General features: G+C 54.9%; 1 protein-coding gene across 4 annotated transcripts in view; it reads left to right on the top strand.

The window, feature by feature from the left end:
• Mllt1 (MLLT1 super elongation complex subunit) overlaps positions 1–15,993 on the top strand; it is a 45,834-nt gene extending 29,841 nt beyond the window's left edge. For 2 of the 4 annotated variants that reach the window (XM_031346699.1, XM_031346703.1), the window contains 9 exons: positions 2,874–3,017; positions 5,882–6,007; positions 8,224–8,751; positions 11,125–11,212; positions 12,300–12,408; positions 13,927–14,026; positions 14,120–14,191; positions 14,348–14,419; positions 14,497–15,993. In XM_031346699.1, the coding sequence (XP_031202559.1) occupies positions 2,874–3,017; positions 5,882–6,007; positions 8,224–8,751; positions 11,125–11,212; positions 12,300–12,408; positions 13,927–14,026; positions 14,120–14,191; positions 14,348–14,419; positions 14,497–14,625 (1,368 nt within the window). In that variant the 3' untranslated portion in view covers positions 14,626–15,993. The remainder of the gene's footprint in view (positions 1–2,873; positions 3,018–5,881; positions 6,008–8,223; positions 8,752–11,124; positions 11,213–12,299; positions 12,409–13,926; positions 14,027–14,119; positions 14,192–14,347; positions 14,420–14,496) is intronic. The other 2 variants (XM_031346700.1, XM_031346702.1) reach the window with 2 other exon arrangements.
• The last annotated feature ends 1,310 nt before the right edge of the window (positions 15,994–17,303 follow it).

Here is a 17,303-nt window from a genome sequence, read left to right as displayed (position 1 = left end):
GATTCAGTGAGACCCTGCCTCACAAAATAGGTTACAGAGTGACTGAGGAAGACACTGAATTATATGTATGTGTGTAAACATACACACATGCCCAAGAACTTGGCCCTTCTCCCTAGGGTCCTTGCTTGCCCTGCTAGGTCACTGCCATGGAGCTGCAGCCTGGGATCAGTGGGTGCAGTCTCCTTCCTGCTAACTAGCTTGACCCTGTTCCAGCCAGGGTCTCTGAGCCCCACTCTCTGTCCTCCTCATCCTTTTCAGCTGTAGTTCCTCTCCCTTCCTTTGGCAGATGATTTGCTAAGCCCCAGAGGTGTCTATTTGGTGTTGAGCAGTCACACCCCTCTGGGTGCTGGCTCATCTTTGGAGCAGCTTCTCACTCAGGTGTGGCATTGGGTCCTGAAGCTTGATAGTCCCAAGGGCGTGAGTCTGAGCTTACATTTCTGCTGTGGGTCAGCTGGCCAGGTCCAGTTCTTGTATCACACAGTTAGCAACTCCTCCCTCTTCTCTCCTCCCTCCTTGACCTGCTCTTGTTTCCCTGGCTGTGTCCTTTTTGTAGGGAATGCAGGGTTAGTGCCAGGTCATATCCACTCCTGCCAAGACAGGGTTCCCCTCTGTGAACAGAGTGGTATCTGGGGTCCAGTTAATGGCAGCCAGGAGAGGGAGCTCATGTGAGATGCTGGCTTCTTGTAGAGGTGACCTTGGGGATAAGGGAGGCAGACTCTGTTTCCAGTCTGCCTGTTGCACCTTTGCTAGCCTCTTTTGTAGGAGGAACAAGAAGGAACCACCGCCCCTATTCATCTAGGCCAGCCTTCTGTCTGTTTCCCAAACTATGCAGAAACCCGTGTCTATTAAGCTTGGGATTTCTGCCTTCAATGTTAGTCTCATTCCCTACTGCCCTTCCCTCACAACTCTTGGAGGACCTATCCAGTGGCAGGAACGCCATCAGATAAACAGGATACTCAGGGCCACTCTGCTGCTGTGTTGGGATAGCAGATTGCTGGCTGAGCACCTGCTCAGAGTCATCTCAAGTCCTCAGAGCGTATACAGCTACCATTGATTAAACTGACCCATAGATCCCAGGGAAGCAAGGGAGACCCTTGTCAGTTCTTCCCTCATCTACTGGAGTAGTCCTTGGAAGGCTCAGGGCACAGCTGCTGGTCACAGGGTCTCACTGGACGTAGGGCCTGCCTTCCTGCTGCCCACAGAGGCTTCCTGTCTTGTGTCCTGGTTTTTTGTTTGGTGGTGGTGGAGGAGGAGGAGGAATAAGAGGAAGAAGTACTGGTGGTGGTGATAGTAATGGTCATAGTGGAGGTGGTGGCGGCGGCTGCAGCGGCGGTGGTAGTGATGATGATGATGATATTGATATTGATGTTCTTTTTGCTTGGGTTTTGGTGGGATTACTTTTTTGTTGTTGGTTCCTTAGGAGTTGAATCTGTTTAAATCTCACTGATTAGCTAATGTGAAGCTCACTATGTTTCAGTGAGTTTAAAAATGAAGCTGCTCTCAGTCTCTGGACTGGGCCTATCTACTGAGATGGGATTTGAGAGTGGTAAAGCAAAAGCTCACTTACCCCTCAGGAAGAACTGGTCCTTTATCCATGATGGTGAAGTAGCTGCACTCTCTTGCTAAGACATCCAAACAAGAAATCAGGAGGAGAGGAGCTTCCAAGCCTGGCTGTCACTTGAGATGCCCAGTGCTTAGCCCTGCTGCTGACTAGACAGGTCAGCCATGAGCAGGATGGGAGACGAGAGCCTCTGAGGCTCAGCTTGGAAGTGGCAGCACCCTGCATGCTTAGTCCTTGGCGGCTGTTGTCATGACGAGTTCCTAGCAGCCATGAGTGCTGCAGCACTTACAGATCCCACACTGGCCTTGGGATGTTTGGGGTGTCAGGTCCTCCAGCTTACAGCTACTAGTGTCACAGCCTTCCTTGGCCCCGGTAACCATTAGTGCCATAGCTCTTGAATCTTCAGATCTCAGTTGCTTGTGGAACTTTTAGGAATGAGGACTATTCTTATTTTCTTGTCTCTGCTTTCTTAAGCTTGCCTCCCTCTCCTTCTACCATGTGGTCCTCAGGCTTGCATGACAAAAAGCCCATCCCTCTGAGCCAGCTTCTTCCCTCTGAGCCAGCTTCTTCCCTCTGAGGCAACTCCTTCCCTCTTCCCTTTGAGGCAGCTGCTCACCTGAGCTCCTTCCTGGTTGCAGGGTGAGGTGGAGTTCATTGTACTTTTCATCATGTGGCTGTCTAGTTGTAGCAGCACCATTGGTCTATGTGTGCCCCATATCTGCAGGTTTAAAAGCCCTAGGGATGGGAACAAGCATGGCAGTGCTGTTCCCATCCCAACAGTCAGGAGACGGAGGCAGGAACATTGGGAGTTCAAGGCCAGCCTGAGTGGTGTAGTTTATTTACACAGCATCACCTGGCAGTGGGGTGTCGAATCACTCAGAGTGGTTCCTTGTGACTTCCAAACCACTGTACACAAAGCCTCTGGGCTTTGGTTTCTGTGATGGCTCCATGTGATTTGACCCCACTCCTGCTGCTCTGCTCACAGGATGGCCTGCAGAGGTAGCTCTAGGTTGAGACCCAAGGACTATATATATCTGGGACTATATATAAGGAAAGGGCAGCAGAGGAGTGCCTTGCGGATTGAGGTTTAGGAAAGAGCTACCTCTCTGGTGCTTTGCAATTTGGTGGGGATCTCAGAGGGTCACGAGAATCCACACCCTCTTGGGAGCAAAGGCCTCAATTGTTAATGGCTGTCAAGCTCTTTGATGAGCATCTGGGACTTGGGGGAAAGGGAGGGAGGCTGGGGGTGGGCATGGGAGAAACCCTGTCCTATGCAGTGTGCAGTGGACTTACATGTTGCTCTGTGTTGTAGGAGGAGCCGCGGAAGGTCTGCTTCACCTACGACCTGTTTCTGAACCTGGAGGGCAACCCCCCTGTGAACCACCTACGCTGTGAGAAGCTCACCTTCAACAACCCCACCACTGAGTTCCGATGCAAGCTTCTCATGGCTGGAGGGGTGAGTGGGCCTGCCTGCCTTGCCACCCCTGCTCTGTGTGGGCTGGTAGCATGGCCAGGCCTGGGTAGACCTTAACTGGTAGGGTTGGGAGCAGCCTGAAGATATCTCAAGGTGTGGAGGGGCATGGACAAGGGCAGAGACAACTACAGCTGGACTAGCTACTGAGGGGCAAGATGGCAAAGCCACCTGCAACCTAAGGTCACAGCATGCATGCCCAAGTGCTAGCCTAGACCTATGATGGTCTAGCAAGGGGTGTGTGGGTATGGGTGTGTGGGGCTGAGTATGTGTTTGGGTGAGTATGGGGGCACTGTGGGGGTAGTTTCATGGGTGCCCATGGTTCATGTGTGCATGCAGATGCACAAGCATGTTTTAGTGGTCTGGTGTGGGAGTGTGATTATGCATGAAGTGTGTTGTATTCTGTTGTGTGGTGTTCTGTGCAGTGCTACTTGTGATCTGTAGAAACATATGTGGCTTGTGAGGTTGTGGTGTGAAAGGTGTGTGTCTTATGTTCTACCTGGTGCTTAGAGTATTTTAATTTAGAGTATTAGTTAAATGTAGGGTGTGTGTTCTTTGAAGGCTCTATGTGACACCTATTTAGGAGAGTGTGGTGTTCTGAGGTGTGTGTACTGTTTGTGGTATTTGGAGACATGAGGTTGAGATGTGTGGGCTGTGTGGTATTGTTTGAGATGTGTGTGAAGAAGATGCATATAAATGTAGGACAAGTGTGTGATGATGTCTGAGGTGGTGTGCATGTGTCTGTGAGGTAGGACTTGTGTGTGGTGGTTGGACTGTGGTGTGGGGTCTGTGTGGTATGAGAGGAGTGTGGTGCTCTGTGGTGGCATGTGTGTGTGGCCTGCCCTCTTCCCTAGGTCCATGTCAGCCAGGGTGTGTTTCTAGGGTCTGGCACCCTCTTTCTCTTGGTTCTGTATAGCCAGGTCCCTCAGCAAATGCCTTCCTCTGAATGGAAATGGTTATTCTGAGGCAAGGGTTTGAGAGTCCTGCATGTGAAGCTCTGTGACTACCTGGGTGGTGGCAGGGGCAGTGGCAGCCTTGGGTGCACCCACACCCAGCATGATGCTGGTGTGCCTTCAAGTCCTGGAATGGCTGAGGGTGTGTGGGTGTGTGTAGAAGCAGCAGCAGGTGCCTCGTATCCATAGTGTGTGTGGGCGGCCTCAGGGCCCCAGGTCAGCTTCTTGGCAGCGTCGGTGTTTCTGGCCTCTTCAGGCCTCTCAGGTGCCAGGGGAGGTATTACCTAAGCTCTGGAGACAGTCTCAGGGCATCATCTGGTCACAGTCTAGGAGGGACAGTGAGGGAAGGCTGTGTCCAGCTGGCCTTGAAGAGAGACTGCAGAGTGGCTCAAGGGAGCCAGCTAGCTAGACACTTTCCAGTCTCAAGTGGCCTGGCTATGGGATGATGGCCCCCAGGTGACTCCCAGGATCAGGTAACTGTGGCCCTGTGCTGTTGGCCTTCTGGGTCATGAATCTCTGGGGGGTGGGGGGTGCGGAAGGGGGTAATGCTTGTTGTCCAGGGACTGTGGTTCCTGGGGAACTGCAGATGGCATCCTGCTAGGGCCTTGTGGCCTGTGGTGGCTATAGGTTCTGACCCTAGGCATGCCCAGACTGGGATCTCACTGTTCTAGCAAGGCAGCCAGCAGGTGTCCGGCTCTGTGTCTCATCTGCTGGTAGCCTGAGGCTATTTGTACCAGGGAGCCTGGCCCATGTGGTAGCTGGTCTGTGTGCCAGTCTGCCTGGCCTTGGGCATCTTGGCAGGGAACTCAAGCTGCTTAACCTGGAGGCCAGGCAGGCTGGCAAGTGGAAGTCAGGCCATTCAGGAACCATCAAATCCAGCTGCCCTAGAGTTGGCGTCCTGTACTGGGCTCCTACCCTGTCCCGGAAGGCCCCTTACTTACGGGACCACTCTCCTGGGTCTGGAACTTCACAGCTGCTTCTAGGATCTGGTTCACAAAGCCCAGCTGGGGACATACAACCTCCATAGTAGCCTCACCTCTGTTGTGGTTGGACAGGCTCCTGTGGGCTAGTCATAGCAGGGCAGGTCACCTTACTACCCTATTGTGGTGCACTGTCATGGAACCGCGGGATCAGCATCCCCAGATGAAAGGCATGGCTGGCTAGTGCATAGCCCAGATGCTCCTCTTGTGCCAGCCCCATCCTCCCTTTGTCTGCTGCACTCTATGCTGCATTGCATCTTCAGTGGCTGAACTCCATCTTTACGTGAACTTGCTGTTTAGAGGCCATTCCTAAACTACTTTGGGCATCTAGGAAGCAACTGATGCAGGTTGCTTCCTGCACCTCAGGCCGGTCCTCTTCCTAGCCTTTGACCCTGAGCTGGCCAGGGTTCCCAGCAGCCCCAGCACTGGCCCCTATGGCTCTTCTCTTAGCCTTCTTAACCATGGCCCTGTTCTTGGCTTCTGCCTTGCTGCTTGGACTCTGTGTGGCCAGCGCCTGCTGCCTGTGCCTGAAGTGAGGAAGGCTTGTCCCAGCCTTGTCTGTGCTGATCCCTCAGAAGCCATTTTGTTACCGCCAGCAGAATTCTGCCTCTCCTGTTGTGTGTCCCTGTAGCCTTCTTCTCAGTGCTCAGTGCAGTCCATGGCCCCAACTGCATCTCTTGCTTTGCTACAGGCTCTGAATCTTCTTGGCCAGGGCTGCAGTCTGCTGGCCAGGGTCCATCCTGGAAGCCTTGGGGCCATTTTGGTCTCCAGCTGCTCCCCATCACAAGGACAAACCTGTGACTCTCCTGGGCAGCTGGCCTCCAGCTTCCTTCTCCCTCCCCAGGAGGCCAGCTCCACGGCCGCCAGACCATTGCCTGGCGCCTGTGGATAACCTCTGTCTCTTCTTTGTCACTAGGTGATGGTAATGCCCGAAGGAGCGGACACGGTGTCCAGGCCCAGCCCTGACTACCCCATGTTACCCACAATTCCACTCTCTGCCTTCTCTGACCCCAAGAAGAACAAACCATCCCACGGCTCCAAGGTTAGTGAGGTGGAAGGCCAGCCTTGTGGAGCATGGGCCTGGCCATTGGCAATTGCAAGCCATCGCCACCACCATATGCAGAGCCCAGCCCTGCACACCTGCCACCTACATCCAGAGCCTCTGCTCCTGCTCCTTGTTGCTTCGCTAGCTAGCATGGCCAGGAGCAGTGCTTAGAATCTGACTCCTCATTTTGTGTCCAGCTCCAATTCATTCACAAGTCTGTCTCATGGTTCTTCTTTCCTGCCCAGCTACTGTGCAGGGCATCTCCATCGTTGGTCCCTTGGCTACTTTCTTAGCTCCAGGTTCCTGGCCACACCTGTCCTTGTAGCTTCCAGGTCTGGTGATCAGTAGTGCTGGCATGAAGCCAACTTGGAGGAGGCTGGGAAGAGTGTGTGCATGAGACTGAGCTGAATCACAAGGACACACATTTTGTCCCCTTGCTTAGCACTCTGGACAGTTCACACTGGGCCTCCTGGAGGGGCCACCCCAGCTGCAGGCTGGCCCGTGCTATCACCACCACTGAAACATCTGAACCTAGAACCTCTGGTCTGTCCCTCGAGACACCTGGGTACTCGGCCTTCTTTGGACCCTCCAAGGGTGACTGATGACCTTGTGTCCTTCATTTTCACATCCTTCTTGCTTCACTTGCCTACATATAGGACATTGTCAGCTGGGCATCCCCGTGAGACTCTAGCACCCTTGGGCCATCTTATCCATAGGCACCACAGGAAGAGAAGCAAGCACCAGGGCAGGTTCCTTCCACCTCTTCCCACAAGGCTAACAGGCCTGTGACATCCTCAAGCTGGTCAGCATCTTGGAGTCCTAATCAAGCCCTGATGTCACCCTTCATTGACCTTTGGAGGTTGGGGGAGAGGCCAGTTTTTGCTAGCAACCTGGGGCTTCTCGGCCAGCCATTGTTTGGAGTCCACAGAAGCAGTGAAGGATAAGGTTGCTACGTCTCACAGGTGCCTCTCTGGTGGTAAGCCTTCTCTAGCACCACTGTGGAACGCTGCATAGAGTTCCACAGGTTTCTAGGCAGCACAGGGTTTCTTCTCTTTCGATGACTCTCCCAGAAGCCCCAGCCTTAGAGTGTGGTCCAGATCCCTGTGCTACTCTAACTGCGCAGTCTCTGGTGGCTGCACAGGGCCACAGTGAGCAGGAGGTGAACTTCTTAGGGACTGTTCTCAGGTGCCTGTGGCAGGAAGCAGGCCCACCCAGACATGTTCCTCTGGAGGCATGGGCTGTGTCACTCTAGTGGATACTAGGCCATGAGCCTTGGCAGCCTCTCTGAAGTGCACCTCTTCACTCTGAGGGCAGCATTGAGTCTGTGCCTTCACAGATACAAATGGTTTTCCAGTGCTTGACACTGGCTCTCATTATGAAGTGCTAGTTGACTCTGTCATTGCCTAGGCATGACCCCAGGAGAGTGGTTCCTGTCAACCACGCCCAGCCATGGGCACATTCCTGTCAGCCACTCTTGCCCTTCACTCCTGCAGGCTTTTCCCCTGTAAGAAAGGGTGAAGACCACATGATTTCCATTTCTTGCCTCCCTTGAGGGCATACTGGAGGGCAGTTTCCCTCTCCCCCAAGTCTCTATGAGGCACTCATCACCAGCCCTTGTCACCAGTGTCCCTTGTCAGGTTTATAGGAGCATGGCCAATGGCATAGGTTGGAATCCTCAGGCAGCTTCATCTGTCCCTAGACACCTAGGTGGTCCAAGTATGTTACATAGTCCCTCTTGCCAGGTATTTGTCCCACCAGTTTGGTGTTCTTAGTGGTACTTTCGACCATGTCTGTCCTGGGTTATGGTCTGCATGAAGGAGCCGTTGCTTGGCTAGCTCTGAGCTCTTTGCCTGGCCATTGGCTGTGCTTTCTGAAGAGAAGGCTAGAACTGGTGGAGGCGTGAGTCGAGCACTCTGAAATAGGATGAGTATTGAGGATGTGGACTAGGGCCTCAAAGATGGACGATGGCCTGCACCTTCCTGTCAGGTGCAGCCTCAGGTCTCCCACATGTGGGTAGCTGTGGGCACTGGTAGCCCTGCAAGTTTGTGGGCACTGCTCTGCTGTGTCTGTTGGTCACACACTCTTTCACTCTGGATTCTCTCTACACATTTCAAACAGGCCGATCAGCCTTTGCCCAGGTTGGGGTGGCAGAGCCAGGCGGCCCCAGCATGCCGCTAACATCTTCCTCACCTTCCCTGCCCTTGGCCTTGCAGGATGCCAACAAGGAGAGTGGCAAGGCTTCCAAACCACACAAGGTGGCCAGGGAGCACCGTGAGCGGCCGCGCAAGGACTCAGAGAGCAGGAGTTGCTCCAAGGAGCCAGAGCGTGAGCCCAAGAGTGCCAAGGATGCTGCTCGCAAGCTGCCCAAGGAGGAGAAGGCCCCGATGCCCAAGGCTGCCTTCAAGGAGCCCAAGATGGCCCTAAAGGAAACCAAGCTCGAGAGCCTGTCCCCCAAGGGGGTGCCCCAGCCTCCTACCCTGCCCAAGGCCTCCAGCAAGAGGCTAGCTGCCACAGACTCACCGAAGCTCAGCGCCAAAAAGCCTAAGAAGAGTGGGTCAAAGGGGGCACGGCGTGCACCAGGCACCTCACCCCGAGCCTCTTCCTTCCCTGATAAGAAGGTGGCCAGGGACAAGAACAGCAAAGGTGACAAGGGAAAGGCAGAGAGTGAGCCCCGGGAGGCCAAGCGGACTCTGCAGGCTGAAGACTCAAACTCAGAGGATGAGGCCTCCTTCCAGTCAGAGGTGAGCAGGTGGTAGTGGGTGTCCCTTTGCCAGGCTGCTGTCTCCCCTGGGTCAGCTCTCCCCTGCCCACGCAATGGTAACTGGAATCCCTGGATGGTATGGGCCTTGTAGCACTGCGGTTTACAGCTGTAGCCCTCATCCTACAGCTCTCGGGGCTAGGTAGACACTGCTGACTCTTCAAGATTAACCAGGTGGTTTATCCCTTTGTGTCCCACCTTTCTGGTGGGCCTTGGCCCTACTACCCATCAGGAAGGCACATGATGGCCACAGAGCCATACAGAGCTCCTCTTCCTGTCTTCTCACCTGCCATACCCAGCAAGGGTGCAGTTGGCCAACTCCTAGAGAACTGCCTGCTCGTATCAGGTTCCTAGGTAGGCAGCTTTGAAAATGCTATTGGGTCTGTCCTGAACTGGTTTGGGGCTGAGAGCTCTGTAACCTGGTGCTCCTGCCACTGTGCTTGTTGGGTCCTAGTGACTTTCCACAGTCCTCCACGAGAGCAGAAATGTGAGTAGCTTCCAGCACTCATCACTGGAACTATCTGTAGGCTCCAGGCCCATGTCTTGAAGGCAGGCACTGGGCTGTGTAGGGCTCAGCAGCCGGGTTTGACCTCTGCTGCTTCTCCAGGCACCGGGACAGGGCTCTTGATGCAGCTGGGGAGCCAGCCCTTTCTGAGAGCTGTGCACTGATGTTTTGTCCCAGGACACTGTGTGGGCACTTCCTCTCCCAGGGCCACTGCCTCCAGGCTAGAGCTGAGTATAGGCAGTCCATGAGCACCCCAGTCAGAGCACTGCCACAGCTGCTAGGGCCTCAGACAAGCATGAGCTCCTGGGGAACAGCTGCTGTTGTAAGCTTGGTGGCCTTGCCACTCTCCTCCAAACTGCTGTCTACACTCCAGACCCTTCTGGTTCCTGGACCATTCAGTCCTAGCCACCAGGGGCCATGTGAGAAGTGTGGCAGCCTTCTATGGGTGCTGTGGGTGCCTGTTGGGTACCTCCTGGGCCTCTCTAGTGAGAAATGGTTCCAGATTCAGTTAGTCCTTGCCCCTGAGGTCTCTGTAGAGATGGTGGCAGGTGGTGTGAGGACCACCACAAGCCCACTGAGGCAACAGCTCCTGGTTTGTGCCTGAGCCTAGTAGGTAGGACATCCAAGCACGGACCTGTAGAGCCACTCCAGTATAGGTAAGGAAATTGAGGCTTGAATCTAGAGCCTGCCCTGGCCTAGAGCAATGCCAGATAGTAGCCATTTTTCATCACTTGTGCCCAGGGAAAACTAAGAGTTTGGGTGTGTGCAAGGGAGGGTGCCTTGTCTCCAGGCCTGGCCTGTGAGGTTCCACTCTGAGAACTTCACAGTGGACGGACTCATGGGTACCTAGAACAGGTTCCCTAGGCACTCCCACTGACCAGTAGGAAGGTAGGAAAGAAGAGGCCTCACAAACACAGCTGGGCTCCAGTGGGCTAGGCTGCAGTGAGCCGTGCAGAGGATAGTTTGTTTCTTCCTTCAGTCTGGAATGTTTCCTCCCAGGCAGGCCGGCTTTGCCCAAGCTGAGGTTTTTTGCAGGCAGGCACTGCCCCTTGTTCTGGGTGGGGCTGAGGGCTTAATCAGCTCTGGATCCTGAGCTCTACCACAGTGGGTATGTCCTATTCCCACCTCACCCTTTGACCAGGGGAAGGGCAGGAGTTACTCTGTCCCAGGTGAGGGATAGGCTTAGCAGGGCCTGGACCCTTAAAGATCAGCTGTCCCTGTTGCTTCCTCTGCTTCCTTCCTGCTGGTATCTGTTATAACAGTATATATCATGATCACATCCCCACACCATAGTATAACACACACTACAGCACACACCTCATATACCACACCCAGCGCACACACCGCACTTCACACACCACACTATATAGCATAACACACATGCAGTGCACACACAGATACATCTCACATACTACAACACAACACACAATACACACTACAGGCCTCACATACATCACACCACACACACACATGCACACAAGCAAGCCTCCTAGCATTCACTGAAGGGCTCACTCACACAGTGGCAGCCTCTTGCCTTGTGTGATGTCCAGGCTGTCATTGCCCCCTGGTGGCTAAGTCCATCCATCCCTGTGCAACTACAAGAAGACCAGGCAAGGTGTGCCCTGCTTCATGGTGTTTGTGACAGACATCGCTCCTCTGCAGCTGGTGGGCAGTGGCTAGGCTTGGGGGGGTGGATCTGGGCATTTGGTCATTGTCTCAACACCCAGGGAGCTGGGACAGAAGGCTGTACTGGGTACCTTGAGCTCTTGGGCCCCTTCATTACCTCCTCCTCTGACCTGCAAGATGACAATCTCTTCTTTCCCTCTCATGCTGCCCTGGCATGGGCTAAAGTCGGCCCAGTCAAGTCCAGCTAATGCCAGCTCCAGCTCTGACTCCAGCTCTGACTCAGACTTTGAGCCGTCTCAGAACCACAGCCAAGGTGGGTCCGAAGGGGAGTTGGAGCTGGTAGAAGGGGTAGAGGTAGGAGGCACAAGAGTAGAGGCGGGGCAGTAGGCCTGACCTAGGGAGGAGCACAGATGAGCCAGGGAGAGACATGGCTCTCTTGAGTGACAGGCTAGTTCTACCTGCTGCTTCAGAAAGACTGAGCCTGGGTTTGCACCCATGGGCTGAGTGCCCCTGAGCCAGACCCTCCTTTGGGCTAGCATCCCTTTCCCCGGGGCTGGTCTCAGTACCCAGGAGACAGTAGAGGCCCATGCTGTCAGCTTCTGGTGGTGAAGCACAACAAGTAGCTGTGCTTGCCCAGAAGCCAGGCCAGTCCCTGGGGTTCAAAGACCTATAGCTGTAGAGACCTTCTATAGACTGATAGACAGTATCCTTCTGATAGACCGTCACTCAGCATTGTAGGCCCAGCCTGTTCCAACCCATCAGATGACAGTCTATGTGCTAGGCCTGGCTACTCTAGTGGTTCTTCCCAGAGAGGGCCTGTGACCAAGCCTCAGAGGAGCCTTGGCCTGCCCCCCCGTGGTGGCAGCTTCCTTGGGGGGCAGGAGCTGGGCTGGGGGCTGGGGTCCTTGAAGCCTATATTCTCCAAGGTTTCTATCCACTGGATAGGGAAGGAACCAGCTGAATCGATATCATGTGACCAAGGTAATTGAGGGCTTTGTGTGCCTCTGTTGCCTTGATAGCAGGAATATAAACCAAGATGCCATCTGTAGGGGACTGGAACTGAGTGCTTCTGGAGAAAAGGGAGGACAGTGGACCAGAGCACCATGTAGGGTTACTGAGGTACTGGACATTCTCACAGAGGGGTGCAGGCTGCGTGGGGACTCTGGTCTTAGGCAAAGTGTGCAACCTTCACCTTGCTGACCCGCTTGGGCTCTGAGCTTCTGGCTGCTGTGATGGAGGGATCTTATAGGCCACTAGCAGACCAGGAGCCTGAAGCCTATGAGGAGGGCCAGGAAGGTAGGTCTGCTGCAGACCAGAGGGACCCTGCAGGTGGTGACAAGTCTGGGGTGACCCTGGGGGAGGCAGGCAGAGGCTCAGCTTTCCCCTCCATTTGTCCTCAGGGCCCCTGCGCTCCATGGTGGAGGACCTGCAGTCTGAGGGGTCAGATGAGGATGACTCATCATCAGGAGAGGAGAACACCGTCAAGGCCAACCCAGGCCGGGAGTCCAGGTACACACAGTATAGTCAAGCTGGGACTAGGTTGCTGGTCCAAGTGCAAAGCTTCACTGATAGATAGAGCTGGCTTGGGGAACTCAAGAGTTGACCAAGCTTTCCTTTTCATCATGGCCTCTGTTGACATCTACCACCGTGGCTTAAGTTTAGCCACCTGTGGGAAAGCTTGACATGACAGGAATGCTGGAGAATAGGAGTAATGGGTTCCCGTGCTAGCCAAGTTAGGGCAAGTGTAGGCTTCCCCCATGTCCTTACCCCAGGTACCCAGAATGGGAGATGTACCTGGGGGTCTCTCTTTTTTTTTTTTTTATAGGCCTCCAATAAGCTGAGCACTAGGCTGTGACAGACAGGGCTCCATTGGCCCTGCTGTAGTGTGCTTTAGAGGTCACTGTAGAGAGACGCCAGAAGGTCTGACATATGATGGGAATAGTCACCTAGCCACCCCAGCCATGGACAGCCTTTGCTTAGCCACAGTGAGCCAGGGCCTGCCCATCCACACAGCACCACACACCAAGGGCTGTGAGCTTCAAGGATCTGCCTTCTGCTCACAGGGAGAGCTTGGCCCTAGGAGCAAATGGGGAAGTAGATTCCTGCGAGTGGCAGGCACAGTCCTATGTGAAGGAGTCAAAGTTATGCAGTTTCCACTGTGGGGGCATCATTTTGGGGGTGTTTATGAAGGGCCCTTGGTGGGAGTTTGCCAGCTAGCAAGCCTGCCCTTATCTCTGTTATCAGGGAAGGGTCACACAGGTAGAGTACCCATACACACAAGGTGCTGGCAAGGCTCCATGTCTTGCTTTGCTCCCTAAGGAGGTCCAAGGTCCACTCTCCCCAACTGGCACCTGTTGAGCACAGAGAGGGGCAAAAGTGAGGGGAACCTGAGGCTGTGCTTGCCTGGTAACAGTCAGACCTAGAGCCTGGCTTGAGGCCACAGAGCAGGAGCCCTGGATATAACCAACTGACTGGAGCAGAGGGAGGAAGTGCCCTGCTGCATGGCTCAGTGGGTAAAGTCACTTGCCAGCAGTCCTGACCCACAAAGCCCACATGGTGCAAGAAGAACTAATGCTGGAGCCAGTCAGCATGCAGGAGACTGCCGTGGCCACCATGCTTACCGGGGTCCCCAAGAGCTTCTTGCACATTCTCTCCTGAGCTTAGACAGCTAGGAGTTGGTTGGGAAGTTTTGAATACTCAGTGAGACCTCCCGGTGCCGTGTGATTCAGAAATACTACCCACTGTAGGCTAAGGACATCTGTCACTTGGGTACTGAGGCTGCACATCATTCTGTGCCACCCTTACACAACCCGTTTTGCAGGACTACATCAGGCTCTGAGACTTGTCCCCATGGTCTCTGGTCACTGGGATATGGACAGTCAGCCATAGGTTCTCATGAAGCAGCTAGGGGAAAGACTGATGGTCCTGGTGCTCAAAGCTGGGCAGAAAGATGTGAACATGGGGTGTCTCATGCCTGCTAGTGTGGTGTAGCATGTTACCTCTGACACCACCCTGCCTGCTCTACAGGCTAAGCTTCAGTGACAGTGAGAGTGACAACAGTGCTGACTCCTGCCTGCCTGGCCGGGAGCCCCTGCCTCCCCAGAAGCCACCCCCTCCCAGCAGCAAGGTGAGCAGAGTCCAGCTCCCAGCTGGCTTCTGTGGCTATCCTGGGAGGGCTGAGAAAGGCGTGCTGCAGCTCACAGGTCCGGGGTCCCCACAGGTGTCTGGTCGGAGGAGCCCCGAGCCCTGCAGCAAGCCCGAAAAGATTCTGAAGAAGGCTACCTATGACAAGGTGGGGTTGTCTGGGCCTGAGGGTGTGGGCAGGCTGCCTTGAGCTGTGCTCCACTTGGGCGCCCCCAGCCCACTGGGCCTGAGGGTGTGGGCAGGTGCTTACCTTGAGCTATGCTCCACTTGGGTGCCCCCAGTCCACTGACCTGCTTCTCCCCAGGCTTACACGGACGAGCTGGTAGAGCTACACCGGAGGCTGATGGCTCTGCGTGAGCGCAATGTGCTGCAGCAGGTACTGAGCCCCCTCCTCCCAGGTCTGGGCATTAGTACCCAGCACCATCCCCTGAATCCATCCAACCCACCTTACAGATCGTCAATCTGATCGAGGAGACTGGCCACTTCAATGTCACCAACACCACCTTCGACTTTGACCTTTTTTCCTTGGATGAAAGCACTGTTCGAAAGCTGCAGAGCTGCCTGGAGGCCGTGGCCACATGACCCCGGCTGCCACTGTGGAGCCATGGTGGGCATGGTGGGCACGGGAGGGGCTGGGCTTGAGGGCTGGTCCGCCATGGCTTCTGCTCCCGGTACCACCCCCAACTAGCCATGGTGCCCCAGTGCCCCTCAGTGGTTGGTGATGAAGGGGTGCTGCAGGCCACACTTACACAGGGTGGGGTGACATAGGACACACGTGGCCTACAGCCCCTCACTTAGTCTCTGCCAGTTGTCCATTGTTGGTGGGACTGAATGGCAGGACACTGCCTGGGCCTCCCTGGGTGGCCAGGATGACCACAGTCTTCCACACAGTTCATAGGCCTCCCTCAGCTGGCCTGCCTCCTAGACTAGAGGGTCCGTTAGCATGGCCAGCGCCAGCTGTGTGCACCTGCTTCTGCCATGCAGCCTTGTGTATTGTGTGCGCTCCAGGTGCATCCAGCAGCCAGGGAGGCTCATGCCACCCCTCTGCTGGAGGCACAGAGGATCTCCCCTCTAGATGCCAGGATGCCACTGCCTCTCGAGGCCCCAGGCCAGTGAACACTACAATGGGCACCAATCTTGGGACCCCAAGGGCCACCACTGCAGCCATGTGCCAGCCAAGCATCCACAGTTCCAAGGCTCTCTGGACTGGAGCTCCTGGGCCACCATTCCCCATGGGCCTTCTCCTCTGCTCTCTCACTGATCAAGTCTTTGAACTTTGAAAACAAGAGCTTTTGCCAAATATGATAGGATGGTGTGTGTGAGGCAGGCCCAGCCCCAGACCGCCTCTGTTCCTGGCCACATGACTGCCTCTACAGTGCACTTGGAGAGGCTCTGGACCTGTGCCCTGCAAACTGCCAGGGGTCAAGCCAACCCCCTTCCCATGTCTGAGCCTGGAGTGCCACCCCCTCCCCAACTCCAGTTGTCGGTATTTGTGCCCCAACCAAGGTGTTTGAAAGAGGCCTGAGCCGAAGCTGGCTCACAGTTGCCTCGTTGGTGTTGCTTCCTCCCCAGTGTGGGTTCACCCCTGGAGGCCTGGCCTCCCAGCTCCCTCTCCCCGACCATCTGTCAGGAAGATCCTGAACACTCCCGGGGACCCCAGCCTCTAAGGCTTCCTTTACCCCCAGGGAAAGGAAAGGTGTCTGCCTGGCCCCTGGCCCCACTCCCCCCTTCCCCACAGGCCGACAATACTCTCCATCAGGTGTTCTGCAGCCTCTAAGCCTTTTCATAGAAGGCCCTGGCATTGTGGCAGCTGTTGGCCTCCACATGGAGTGTGCCAGGGTCCCAAACAGCCTCAGCCCAGGGCACCTTTTTTCCTCTCACGGTCGCCAGCAGCCTAGCCCTTCTGCTGCCCTGGGCCTTGGTGTCTAGTCTTTCCAGATGCTGCCAGGGCCCTCCTGAAAGCACCCACCCATCTCTTCAGTTACCTCCTCTGGCCAGAAGGTCACATCACTGTCCTCCAGAACCACTCTGGGGCCCATACTGGCTGTCTGGAAGCCTATCGCGACAGCCTGCAGCCAGAGCCCGGAGGGTTCTAGGGACGTGTCCATAGGAAGGGGTGGCACTCTGAATGCCCTCTGTGAGTCCCTGTGCTGCAGCCTCCTCAACCAGTTCATGACACTGAGTGCAAAGGTATTGGATACCTGTCCCTCCCCGGGGCTTCACAAGACATGTCTCCACGAATAGACACGTCACTGGCCCAGACGAGCCCTGGACAGAGGGACCAGGAGAGCTGTGTTTGTAACGAGCTGCAGGGCCATTTGTCCCGCATTTTAAACTTTTTTTTTTTTTTTTTTTTTTTTTGGTTAAATTGTGAAATGATGGAGGAGTTTTATAGAAAATAAAGTGAGATGGGAGCAGTGGGTGGCCTGCCTTCAATTCAGTGAGGACTGGGAAAGAGCCGCACAAGAACCTATTTAGAGGGGTGTTTCACATCTGTGCTATTCTCTTGCAAGCAGGTAGTGAGGGCTGGTTACAACACAGTGGGGTCCTGGGATGATGGTTGGGCCAGCAGGAGGGTGGAAATAGGAAAGAGGGCACCCCCTGCAGGGACTCTAGAGACCATGAGCCTCTGACATCACTCACACTAAGCCCGTTTTCTAGACCTGAGCTCCACCTAGAGGGCCACAGGTGCATGAATGGCACACAGAAGCCCACATCCTTAGCTACTACACCCACAGGTCAGCCCCCTCTTGAGTTCTGTTAGCAAGTGGAAACTAGGGGTTCATCCAGATACATCTCAACTGCACTGAGGCTGGAGTCATCTCGCAGCTTATCAGTAGCCAGTGTCCCACTCCTGTCACTGCTAGAGAAGGGTCTTCAGGTGTCAGTGCTGTTGGATCTGAACATCAGTAGTAAGCAAGCAGCCGCTGCACAGGTGATGCTCAGCAATCACATGGACTCTTCTGGGGTCACTTGCGCCTGACACTGCCAACCCAGACCCTTCACTAATCAGGATTCTGCCTGCCAGAGTTGGTTCTAGCAAACTATTGGTGTGACTGTCCTCAGACACTTGCTCACTCACTAATGCTTGTTCATCACCCTCTCTCTGGTGGCAAGAGCTAGCAAGGAGATCCATGGATGACTCAAAAATATGAAGGCTGGGAGATGGTTTGTTAAAGTGCTGCCCTGCAAGCTTGGGACCTGGGCTTCCCTCCCAGAACCCACATGGAACCAGGTGTAACAGCATGCGCACTTGAGTA

Source organism: Mastomys coucha, unplaced genomic scaffold (assembly GCF_008632895.1).
Source record: "Mastomys coucha isolate ucsf_1 unplaced genomic scaffold, UCSF_Mcou_1 pScaffold3, whole genome shotgun sequence".
Lineage (NCBI taxonomy): Eukaryota > Metazoa > Chordata > Mammalia > Rodentia > Muridae > Mastomys > Mastomys coucha.
The sequence above is the reverse complement of the archived record's forward strand: the minus strand, read 5'-3'. Positions and strand labels throughout refer to the sequence as shown.